Raw genomic sequence first — 13,052 nt, 5'->3', positions numbered from 1 at the left:
TTGTAGTGTAGACTGGTCACATATGGTGGGTGTAAAGAGGTGATAGAGACGATTAGTGAGGATAGTGTTGATTATTTACTATTCTCAGGGTAGGGGCAACTTTAGTAGTTGTACTTCTTTGCCAGGTAGTTTTTCTATAATTCTAGGGGGAATAGGGACAGAGCTTTCTATCCCTCCCTTTCGCCTACCTACCAGCGGAGGTGCACCATAGGTTATTGGGTACCCCCCGCTCCTCGTCGTCTCTCCCTATTTTCTCCCTGCAGCTCGTCAGTTGCAAGCGGGAGACCCACCACCAAAAAGGATAAGTTGTGCAGTTAGTCACAAGTCATTACTAGGGTTAGATTATCATAAATATGACACCACCCAGCGATAGATCTCTAACAAAAACTGGTTGTCATAGATTTGGCAGCCATAATACAGCCGTACACAATATGTTCCAGCACAGTTATAAAGATGATGTAAATCTCAGATAGATGTAAAAATAGAGAATCCCAGCAGGGATGAATTATCTGCTGGGACCATCCAGTAGGATATCCCGACGCGTTTCCCCCCTATATTTCTCTTAGGGGTTCATCAGGGGAATATCTAATCCGAGGTTTCTTTCTAAAAGAGATATTATATATCCATAGTGAGATACATCGTAATGTCCTCAGGTCTGCATAGGTTCTCAAAGAGATGGCACTTTAAAGGTTAATACGGTGTGGAGTAACATACCTTAGTTCTTCAAGGATACTAGCAACCATAGCGCGACGTCAATGGCCCATATCAAGGCAAGTCGTCCGGTGTGCAATAACTGGTTGCACTATAGGTACTGTAGGTGCAACGGTGCCGCCTACTGGGTAGTACAACCTCCCATACTCATCTCTGTCTCTTAAATGAGCTGGTTTCTTCCCGCTCCCCGCTCCATAATGCCGGTCCGGAAGTGGTCTGTACGTCACTTCCGCATCTGCGCAGTGTGGCCGCGCTATTGCTCTCCATGACAACCGGCCGGAAGTGATCTGAATGTCCCTTCCGCAAATGCGCAGTGTAAAGGCCCTATGGCGCTCCATGACACTGGGCCGGAAGTGACCTAAACGTCACTTCCACACATGCGCAAAGTGGCCTCTCCATACTTCCCCGTGATGTCGGACCGAAGGTGATCTTCGCATAACTATCAGACATGCGCAGTCATAATACCAAGGGGCACTAGTCACATCGCCCACACTGAGCATGTCTATACTGGGCCGGACAAATTCCGACGTGCCAGCCTCCCTGTACATGTGCTACAACAGGGAATGTGATTCTCTAAACATCGCAAAACAATGCAGGGCAGCATATCAGTCCTTTGGCACGTGCATATGTCACTGCATTAATGCCATACATACCACTGGGAGTTATAGAGGAGGGGAAAAACCAACACTATAAAAAGGCTCCCCCTATAAGTTGTATATCATATCCCAACCACCACCTTATAAGCCAGATCTTGTGATTATCTGGCTGGGCCAGATATCTATTAGTGTTGTTGGGGGGAGGAAATGCAGTCTCAACAGAGAACCAATGCAGCAAAACTAAAGCACAGAATTAAATCTGACCAGAAAAGTATTCTGTCAGTAAATAAACAAAAACCTGGCTATATATTTTGATTAGAGTCCCTCTCAGGTATAGCAAAATCAAGAAGGCCCAACTAGCGCTCCTAGATAAAACTAGTGTAACTTAAAACCTCATTAAGTCCTTTTGGACTAACTGTATCTAGTAGGAAAGTCCACCGTGCCTCTCTCTGAAGTATTTTAATATCCCAACTACCTTTCCTGATTGGCATCGGCACAACTTCGATTCCTTGGAACCGTATGCTTTTTGAATCTCCCTGATGACACACATTAACGTGTCTCGCTATAGGTGTATCACATTGTGGGTAATGTCGCCTAGATGTTCTCCTATGCGTACACGTAATTGGCGTCTCGTTTTGCCAATATAGCTAAGCGGGCATGTACACTTACACCTGTATACCAGGCTGTTATGATCCGGAACCATGGAAGACCACCACAAATCATTGGCAAAAGGTGACAAGAGCATTGGCAACTAATCTGGCCGCCATCCCCTTACTAACCATCACAACTCGAAGTAGCCGAGCGGTGAACTAACATCCTGTGCACTGCGAACCCAGCCGGAGAACTAGCTATCCTAAAGGAAGGAAAGATGAATAACTGTCTGCCTCAGAAAATAGACAAGAATAGCTAGACCCCACATTCAAAGACTGCGGTGATATAGGAAAAACACAATACACAGGTAGATGACAGGATTAGCAAAAGGTGAGGCCCCCGCTGACTAAAATAGGAAAGGACTGGAAAGGGACTGATGGTGGCCAGAGAAAAACCCTGCAAAATACCAACTTCCTGATAGTACAAAAAGGCCCTCAGATCGCACGATCTGAACTCCGTCCTGTACCAGGTGTCCTTGTCATACCAATGAACAGAAAACAAGAATCATAACAAAGTCAACAAGCTACAAACACATGGACCCAAAGGAGCTATACTCCACACAGAACTGCAGGGACTTCCCCAACAATCCACTGAGGGGGAAAATCCCTGCAAGCAAATAAACTGAAACCAACCACAGCAAATGACAAACCCAGATAAACAAAAGAACCAGACAATAAATAAAGAGCAAGCACTTATCTGGGGAAGATGTGGTGTAGAGCAGGATTAAGCAGGCTGGAGATACAAAGAACTACTGACATCCAGCAACAGCCTGCAATCAGACTAGGATTTAAATAAGCAGAGAGTTAGCAAAGGAAACACCCACTGCACAACACACCTGACTAAGTCCAAACCATTCCTGGCCACCAGAGGGAGCCTCCCAGCAGCCAAAACATAACTAACATTCACAACAGTACCCCCCCCCCTTGAGGAGGGGTCACCGAACCCTCACCCATGCCACCGTGTCGCTCGGGATGAGCATGATGGAAGGCGCGAACCAACCTGTCCGCATGAATATCAGAAGCCACAACCCAAGAGTTATCCTCCTGCCCATAACCCCTCCATTTCACAAGGTATTGAAGCTGATGCCTACTGCGACGGGAATCCAGAATTTTTTCAACCTCATACTCCAGATCCCCTTGTACCAAAACAGGGTCAGGAGGCGCTGCTGCAGGAACTGCTGGCTCCACATGTTTCTTCAACAAGGACTTATGGAAGACATTGTGAATCTTAAATGACGCAGGCAGAGTCAAACGGAAAGATACAGGGTTAATAATCTCCGAAATCTTATAAGGTCCAATAAATCTGGGCTTAAATTTAGGAGACGGAACTCTCATAGGAATATGTTTAGAGGACAACCACACCATGTCCCCTACTTTAAACCGGGGACCAACAGTCCGACGCCGGTTGGCAAACGTTTGGGCAGTTTCTTGGGACTGAAACAATTTATCCACTACCTGCCCCCAAATCTGCTGCATTCTGTTGACCACCGAATCCACCCCCGGACAGTCAGACGCCTCAAGCTGCCCTGAGAGGAACCTAGGGTGATACCCAAAATTGCAGAAAAAGGGGGACACCAACGTGGTAGAGCTAGCTCTATTGTTAAGGGCAAATTCAGCCAAAGGCAAAAACGAAACCCAGTCAACCTGATCCGCAGAAACAAAACACCGTAATTAGTTCTCCAGGGTCTGGTTAGCCCTTTCAGTCTGACCGTTGGTCTGAGGATGAAACGCCGAGGAGAAAGACAGCTGAACACCCAATTTGGAGCAAAAAATCCTCCAAAACCTGGATACAAACTGCACCCCTCTGTCAGAAACAATGTTTTCGGGAATACCATGCAAACGAACAACATGTTGGAAAAACAAAGGCACCAACTCTGATGAAGACAGCAACTTGGATAGGGGAACCAAGTGGACCATCTTGGAGAATCTGTCACAGATCACCCAAATCACAGTCATTTTCTGAGAGACGGGAAGCTCTTAAATAAAATCCATAGAGATGTGCGTCCAAGGTTTCTTAGGTACAGGCAAAGGCAATAATAGCCCACTAGAACGTGAACAACAGGGCTTGGACCTAGAACAAACTCCACACGACTGCACAAAACGACGGACATCTCGGGACAGGGAAGGCCACCAAAAAGAGCGTCTCACAAGATCTCGAGTACCAAAAATGCCAGGATGACCCGCCAAAACAGAGCAATGAACCTCAGAGACAACTCGGTCTCTCCATTGGTCTGGGACAAACAGTTTCCCTGTAGGACATCTCTCAGGTTTATCCCCCTGAAATTCCGCCAGTGCCAACCGCAGATCAGGCGAAATAGCCGAGAAAACTACACCATCATTCAGGATAGTAGACGGTTCGACAACCTCCAAAGAGTCAGCGCAGAAACTCCTGGAAAGGGCATCGGCCTTAACATTCTTGGTGCCTGGCAAAAAAAAGACCACAAAATTAAACCGGGTAAAAAACAAAGCCCACCTGGCCTGCCGAGGATTCAACCTCTTGGCCGATTCCAGATAGATGAGATTCTTGTGGTCTGTAAGCACCACAACTTGATGCCTAGCCCCCTCCAACCAATGCCTCCACTCTTCAAATGCCCACTTCATAGCCAATAATTCCCGGTTCCCCACATCATAATTCCGTTCAGAAGGAGCAAACTTCCGAGAGAAAAAGGCACAGGGCTTAAGTTTACCTGAAGTAGCGTCTCGTTGAGACAGAACAGCACCTGCTCCGATCTCTGAGGCATCGATCTCAACTTGAAATGGGCGAGACACATCAGGCTGCTGCAGAACTGGGGCAGAAGTGAATCGCCTTTTAAGCTCCTGGAAGGCCACAATAGCCTCAGGGGTCCAATGCTCAGCATCAGCTCCCTTCTTTGTCAAATCTGTTTGACAATGGCAGGAAAATTGGCTATAAATTTACGGTAAAAATTAGCAAACCCAAAAAACCGCTGCAGGGATTTTAGAGAAGTCGGTTGCACCCAGTCGTAAATAGCCTGAACCTTAACCGGGTCCATTTCGATAGCGGAGGGAGACAGGATGAAGCCCAAAAAGGAAATCCTTTGCACCCCAAAGAGGCACTTTGACCCCTTAACGTACAGTGCATTATCCTTAAGTATCTGAAAATCACAATACACAGGTAGATGACAGGATTAGCAAAAGGTGAGGCCCCCGCTGACTAAAATAGGAAAGGACAGGAAAGGGACTGATGGTGGCCAGAGAAAAACCCTGCAAAATACCAACTTCCTGATAGTACAAAAAGGCCCTCAGATCGCACGATCTGAACTCCGTCCTATACCAGGTGTCCTTGTCATACCAATGAACAGAAAACAAGAATCATAACAAAGTCAACAAGCTACAAACACATGGACCCAAAGGAGCTATACTCCACACAGAACTACAGGGAGTTCCCCAACAATCCACTGAGGGGGAAAATCCCTGCAAGCAAATAAACGGAAACCAACCACAGCAAATGACAAACCCAGATAAACAAAAGAACCAGACAATAAATAAAGAGCAAGCACTTATCTGGGGAAGATGTGGTGTAGAGCAGGATTAAGCAGGCTGGAGATACAAAGAACTACTGACATCCGGCAACAGCCTGCAATCAGACCAGGATTTAAATAAGCAGAGAGTTAGCAAAGGAAACACCCACTGCACAACACACCTGGTCCAAGTCCAAACCATTCCTGGCCACCAGAGGGAGCCTCCCAGCAGCCAAAACATAACTAACATTCACAACACCAGGCCCTCCATCCAACAATTTACCAAGTCCCTAATGTGAAATACTCTTCCCGATTGGGAGTTGGTAAACGTTTTAATTTGATCAATAAAGGGACAAAATTTACAGGAACCACATCTGAAGGTCCCACAGGGCTTCCTCTCCAACCATGTGCCTGGTGGTTTTTCTGCCATGAAGTGACTGTGTACCATATGATCTTTAATAGTCTTGCCTCTCCTGAATGTGATATTAGGATAGGGAGTGATGTAATCGCTTATCTCTGGGTTTAACTTTAATATCCCCCAGTGCCGCCTCAAAATATGCATAATTTTAGTGTTCTGGTCGTCATATGAGCCAATAAGTTCAGTGATCTGTTCTTGCTCCGGTTTGGGATTTGTTGTTAATAACGTAGCCCTCTTTTGATCCCGAGCGGACTCAAAAGCTGACTTAATGACACGTTCCGGATACCCCCTATCCCTGAAATTATCCCTGAGGCCATTTGCCTTCTGTTGGAAGTCGTACAGAGAGGAGCAGTTTCTCCTAAGACGGAGAAACTGCCCCTTCGGAATCCCTCTCCGTAAGGCCTCAGGATGATGGCTCTCCCATCTCAGCAAACTATTTGTTGCTGTTGGTTTAGGGTAGATTGTTGTTCCTAAAGTGCCATCAGAATTTTTGGTAAGGAGGATGTCCAGAAAGGGCAATTTGTCACCCCCCCACTTCACACGTGAAATTGAGTCCGAAATTATTGTTGTTCAGATGTGCTACAAATTCGAGGAAGGTTTTTGCTCCCCCTTTCCAGAGGACGAGGATATAATCTATGTATCGACCCCAGAAGATTATCTGGGGGTTCCATGTGACATCCTCATTCCCAAAGACCACCACATCCTCCCACCAGCCCAGGTACATATTTGCACATGTGGGAGCACAAGGGCTCCCCATTGCAGTGCCCCTGAGCTGGTGGTAGAACTTGTTATGGAAGGTAAAGTAATTATGAGTAAGTACATAGGTAAGGAGCTTGAGTATGAAGAGATTATGTTCTCTATATTGTACCCCTCTTGTCTCCAGATAGTGTTTTACTGCCCGAATGCCGTTGTCATGTGGTATACAGCTGTACAGCTGTTCAACATCAATTGATGTAAGAATGGTGTCATTATCCACATGTATACCATCTAGTTTGCTTAGTAGGTCCGACGTGTCCCTTTTATAAAGGAGGGCTGTGTATTCACGAAATTTATCAACACCTTGTCCAGATAGATACTGGGGTTTTGTCCCATAGCATCAATACCGGATACTATGGGTCGTCCCCTAAGGGGATGTATACCCATATGGATTTTTGGTGTAGAGTAAAAAGTCGCAATTGAGACATCCTTGGGGACAAGGAAATCCATCTCATCTTTTGAGATAAGGGTTTTGTCAAAACCTTCCTGTATAATTTCAGTGAGGGCTATTTTAAACTTCAGGGTCGGATCTGCGGGTAGAATGGCATACGTAGTTTTATCAGATAGTAAATGGAGGCACATGGAACAATATTGATCTGTATCCATGATTACAATATTGCCCCCCTTATCGGAGGGTTTTATTGTTATGGTCTTATTCTTTTCAAGTGTTGACAAGGCCTCTCTTTCTGTCTGTGTGAGGTTGTTTTTAGTGCTTACTAGACCATGTTTTATCTTCCGTATCTCGTTTGTAACCAATGTCGAAAAGATATCAATACTAGTGCAATCAGTGGGGGGAGGCATCTTCCTGTTCTTAGATCTAAGGCCTGTGAACGGACCCCTGCCTTCATCCGTCCTGTCTACCTCTGACAAGCCTGCCAGAAGTCTGACGTCTGGGAGAATACTAAGGGGAATCCCAAGTCTCTGGCACTCATTAAGATCATTATGTCTAAAGTGCTTTCTCCATCTGAGTTTCCTCAGGAATAATTCAAGATCTTTTACCCAGACGAAGGCATCGAACCGTGTAGTGGGGACAAAAGATAAGCCATAGCTTAGTACCTTCTCTTCCATAGCAGATAGTTTGTAATTAGATAAATTGACAATCTGCTGGCCATCCGTTTGGCCCCTATTTATCATTTTTTGGGCCTTCTGCTGTGCCTTTTCCAAAATGGATAGGGGTCCCTAAAAAACTGCTCTGATGTGCAGATACAGGTAAGGGCCCAGAGGAAGAAGAAGGTTCCATAAATGAGGCCTGTGCCCCTCGCTGATCCTGATTTCAATAATGGGTTTTCTCCTCCAGAGTTCCACATCCTCTGGCCCCACCACGTCCGGTGAAATAAGCACCTCCCCTAGGTCTAGTTAAACTTCTCTCCCTTGACCTACTCTCAGAGTCTGAGGATGATATATCCCCTGCTCCTTCTGTAAGGTTGAAAGCCCTTCTCTGCTTGAAATCCTCCAGATCTGTGACTAAATGTTTGTGCTTGCGACTTTTTAGATTTTGTTGGTACTTTTCTACTGCACCTTGTAATGCCAGTTCTTTGATCTGGAAGTCAGAGTCAGTATTAAATTTCAGGGCTTCTTCCCTTAGGCTGTTGAGATTTTTACTACTCTCCTCAAATTTCTTTTTCTCCTCTTCTAAGAGGATATTCATGAAGCGGAGTGAAGAGGCCACAGACTCCTTCTCCCACCTTTTGAGGAGCAGGGGTGTCCTCACTCTTTCTGCTGGAACTAAACTAATTCTCAGTCCTCTGGGCACTATATTGTTTTTTATGTAGTGCTCCAGGGACTGTATTTCCCACCAGCTTTTAGAGTTATCAATATAAGCTGTTTGTAAGTCAGAAAATACAACCCTGAGGTTTCTTTTTGTTGAGTTAGATATCTCAAGGTTTTTATCAGAAAAAAACCTCCTCAGCGTCGCTGAGCCAACGATTGCTATTAAGAGGCCCTGAGAGGAAGCCAGCCATATCAATTACTTATAACCCAAAATGATAGAGAGTAGGAGTATTAATGCAGAAAACCAAAAGAAAAACTCCTAAAAAATATCTTTATTACTATTAAATATTAAAATCTTAAGTCATAAAAACCAAATTGCTTTTAAATAGTCGTAGTGTAGACTGGTCACATATGGTGGGTGTAAAGAGGTGATAGAGACGATTAGTGAGGATAGTGTTGATTATTTACTATTCTCAGGGTAGGGGCAACTTTAGTAGTTGTACTTCTTTGCCAGGTAGTTTTTATATAATTCTAGGGGGAATGGGGACAGAGCTTTCTATCCCTCCCTTTCGCCTACCTACCAGCGGAGGTGCACCGTAAGTTATTGGGTACCCCCTGCTCCTCGTCGTCTCTCCCTATTTTCTCCCTGCAGCTCGTCAGTTGCAAGCGGGAGACCCACCACCAAAAAGGATAAGTTGTGCAGTTAGTCACAAGTCATTACTAGGGTTAGATTATCATAAATATGACACCACCCAGCGATAGATCTCTAACAAAAACTGGTTGTCATAGATTTGGCAGCCATAATACAGCCGTACACAATATGTTCCAGCACAGTTATAAAGATGATGTAAATCTCAGATAGATGTAAAAATAGAGAATCCCAGCAGGTATGAATTATCTGCTGGGACCATCCAGTAGCATATCCCGACGCGTTTCCCCCCTATATTTTCCCTTGATATGGGCCATTGACGTCGCGCTATGGTTGCTAGTATCCTTGAACAACTAAGGTATGTTACTCCACACCGTATTAACCTTTAAAGTGCCATCTCTTTGAGAACCTATGCAGACCTGAGGACATTACGATGTATCTCACTATGGATATATAATATCTCTTTTAGAAAGAAACCTCGGATTAGATATTCCCCTGATGAACCCCTAAGAGAAATATAGGGGGGAAACGCGTCGGGATATGCTACTGGATGGTCCCAGCAGATAAGTCATACCTGCTGGGATTCTCTATTTTTACATCTATCTGAGATTTACATCATCTTTATAACTGTGCTGGAACATATTGTGTACGGCTGTATTATGGCTGCCAAATTTATGACAACCAGTTTTTGTTAGAGATCTATCGCTGGGTGGTGTCATATTTATGATAATCTAACCCTAGTAATGACTTGTGACTAACTGCACAACTTATCCTTTTTGGTGGTGGGTCTCCCGCTTGCAACTGACGAGCTGCAGGGAGAAATTAGGGAGAGACGACGAGGAGCGGGGGGTACCCAATAACTTACGGTGCACCTCCGCTGGTAGGTAGGCGAAAGGGAGGGATAGAAAGCTCTGTCCCCATTCCCCCTAGAATTATAGAAAAACTACCTGGCAAAGAAGTACAACTACTAAAGTTGCCCCTACCCTGAGAATAGTAAATAATCAACACTATCCTCACTAATCGTCTATATCACCTCTTTAGACCCACCATATGTGACCAGTCTACACTACGATTATTTAAAAGCAATTTGGTTTTTATGACTTAAGATTTTAATATTTAATAGTAATAAAGATATTTTTAGGAGTTTTTCTTTTGGTTTTCTACATTAATACTCCTACTCTCTATCATTTTGGGTTATAAGTACTTCTCTGATGCTGCAAGTAGACGCTACATTTTCTTTGCAGCATCAGAGGAGCACAATTGGACTGAAGATGGCTAGATTGAGTGATGGGACCAACTTTCAGAGCAATACTTGCAAGCATTGTACAAGGTGACTAAGACACTGGCTAACGCTGATAGAGTTGGCAGGTAACCTTAGCAATGAGCAAATATATATTAAGAATATACATAATTTCTGTATAATTGTAAGACTGAAGTAGATTGTAAGGTATTTTGAGAAGAAACATGTACCTTTTAACACCTTATATTGTTCAGAACACCTTGTTTAATATATTTTTGGCATGTGTATGCTTGGATCTACCATGAAAAAGTGATTTGTTTTTTTTATTTCTTTAATTAGTAATAAATTATTATTTTGTTTTTGCTACACAGATGAATCTAAAACATTGATGTTCTTTGAAGGATGTCCACAACATCTAGGATGCACCATAAAGCTGAGTGGAGGATCTGAGTATGAGCTGGCACGTGTGAAAGACATAATCATTTTTATGGTCTATGCAGCATATCATTCCCAGTTAGAAATTTCCTTTCTTATGGATGAGTTTGCTATGCCACCAACACTACCTAAAAGCAGCTCTTTTCGATCCCTTATTGAAGGCCATGAAGGAGATGGCAGTCAGAAAGATTTGTTTAATGGCGAGGATTGCAGCATATTAAACTGGGAAACAAACCGTTCTTCAGATCGTTTACAAGTCATTTCAGAGTCCCAGTCTTGTGAGGACATGGAATTCATAGAACAAAGGTCTCACTTTGAGGAGACAGGAGAGTTGGAAAGCAAAGGTTCTGAAGTCTCTTCTTCAGCACAACAGGACCTTCCCATATTGTTATCAAACTCATCCCATTTATCTTCTGTTTCAATTGAACCTGAACTCTTTACCCAGATGTGTCTCATACCTGGTATATCCAAAGATGATGAGGTATCTCAGAAATTTGAGGAAGAAGAACCCAAAAATGAACTTCAAATTTTTCGTGATCCCCTGCAAGATGATACTGGCTTGTATATAACTGCAGAAGTCGCCTCCACAGACGACAGACTAAAAGTCCTTTCTATATCCTTCAAACAGGAGCTTAAAGATGTCATTTTGTGTATTTCCCCAATTATTTCTTTCAAGGAACCCTTTCTATTGACTGAAAAGGGTACGCGGTGTCCAACAAGGGACTATTTTCCAGAACAAGTGTACATGTCACCATTACTTAACAAAGAAATCAAAGAGATGGAAAGTCGGAGGAAAAAACAGCTTCTGCGTGAACTGTCTAATTTACAAGGAAGCAATGAAAATGATCATGGTAAAACTATTGAGGTTCTTCCATCTCATGAGCTGTTGAGCACCAAAATTGCCGAGCACTTGGGAGTCAGCCAAAATTTGGCTCGAATTTTAGCTGACTATCGGGCTAGGGGAGGCAGAATAAGACAGAAGGATGTGGATCCGTTTGTACAGACCAAGGAGACATCAAATGGTATCCTGAATAAACATGAAGCGAAGTGCGACTCTGAAGAGGAGAAAGGAGTGCTTGAGATGTCTTTGTCCAAGGTAGGTTTTTTTCCAGGGCTTTCTCCCTTTGTCTTAGAATTGATGACATGATGGAACCTATATTTATAGAAGAACCCTGAACTTCTTAAACGTCTTCTAATAGCTCAGTATAAACCTTCTTATGCCTGTTCAATGCTATAAGGTAATTGAAAGTTAACTGCCTCACTTATTGGCCAATGATCAATAAACAGAATGCTCGGGTAAGTATGACAGCAATCTGCCTTAGAACAGGGAAAACAGTCATTTGTTGGCTGATCACGTCTGTTGTAGAACCCAAAAAGAATAGTTATCGGCATAAAATCGAGATGTGCTGCCAACACTGTCAGCTGTATGAGGACCTATTGAACATTCATCCCAAACAGTTCACATCGCTCTATATAAAAAAAAAACTTATTTAGTCATTCATTGATCTATATCACCAAGAATTTGCCTGTGTAAATGCAGCTGTAGACTCAAAAATATTTGATTTCCTAAAAAAGGTTAGATTAAAAACTTGGCTTTTTTTTGGAGATAAAAATCTGTTCTTCAGTCCTTGGCCCCCTGTTTTACACTTTCCTTCCATTAATACCCTTATTAGTATAGCTATTAGGCCAAATGGAAAAAATATGGGCTTGTGATTCCTATCCCGCTCGCAGATTTTTAAAAACATACTTAGTCTCCTACTGTTTTGCTATAAATAAAACCTAAGGTGCAGAAGTGTATTTTGGTTATGTAACAGGCTGTTCTGGAGCATAATATTAATGCTTTTCTGTCAGACCAGCCATAACATGGTGCTGAATTATATGTTGTGAAGTCTTTCGAGGCCATTAGTTCAGGAGGTTACTTCGGACAGACTTGGCACTAGCCACTCTGTTTCGCCGGTCTCCGAGATATCTCTTCTTTAGGCCAGAGTCACAATAGCATATAGCATCTGATACGTATTGCTAATGTTACTCGCTCAAACTCTGCTGTGAGCGTGAGCCGAGTGTTATTCACTGTGCTCCAATTCCCTCACATGGAAGAATCGGAATACAGGTGTGGAGATGACAGAGAGATTACTCTCTCCATCTTCCCCTCTGCCTGTCTGCATATATCGGACTGCAGTTGGATGTCATCTGAGTGTAGTCCAATATTTCACACATACTCATAGACTTGTATGTGCGAGTGATCCAATATACACTACCAATCGCAGTATGCTGTGTTTTTTCACTCGAGCTGACTCGGCATGAGAAGAAAATTGCGGATCTGCTCTACCTCATTGGTAACATTGGTCAGAGTGAAATGCGAGATCTTCTCTCCTTGCATTCGTCCGAATCATGCTCTGAAGCAAGCT

The 13,052-nt window shown here is 43.6% G+C and overlaps 1 protein-coding gene across 2 annotated transcripts in view; it reads left to right on the top strand.

Annotated features, from left to right (window-relative positions):
- Positions 1–13,052, top strand: part of PIKFYVE (phosphoinositide kinase, FYVE-type zinc finger containing) — a 460,760-nt gene that overhangs the window by 191,060 nt on the left and 256,648 nt on the right. For both annotated transcript variants that reach the window (XM_075317792.1, XM_075317791.1), the window contains one exon: positions 10,581–11,740. In XM_075317792.1, the coding sequence (XP_075173907.1) occupies positions 10,581–11,740 (1,160 nt within the window). The remainder of the gene's footprint in view (positions 1–10,580; positions 11,741–13,052) is intronic.

The sequence above is a fragment of the Anomaloglossus baeobatrachus genome, chromosome 7, assembly GCF_048569485.1.
Source record: "Anomaloglossus baeobatrachus isolate aAnoBae1 chromosome 7, aAnoBae1.hap1, whole genome shotgun sequence".
NCBI lineage: Eukaryota > Metazoa > Chordata > Amphibia > Anura > Aromobatidae > Anomaloglossus > Anomaloglossus baeobatrachus.
The sequence above is the reverse complement of the archived record's forward strand: the minus strand, read 5'-3'. Positions and strand labels throughout refer to the sequence as shown.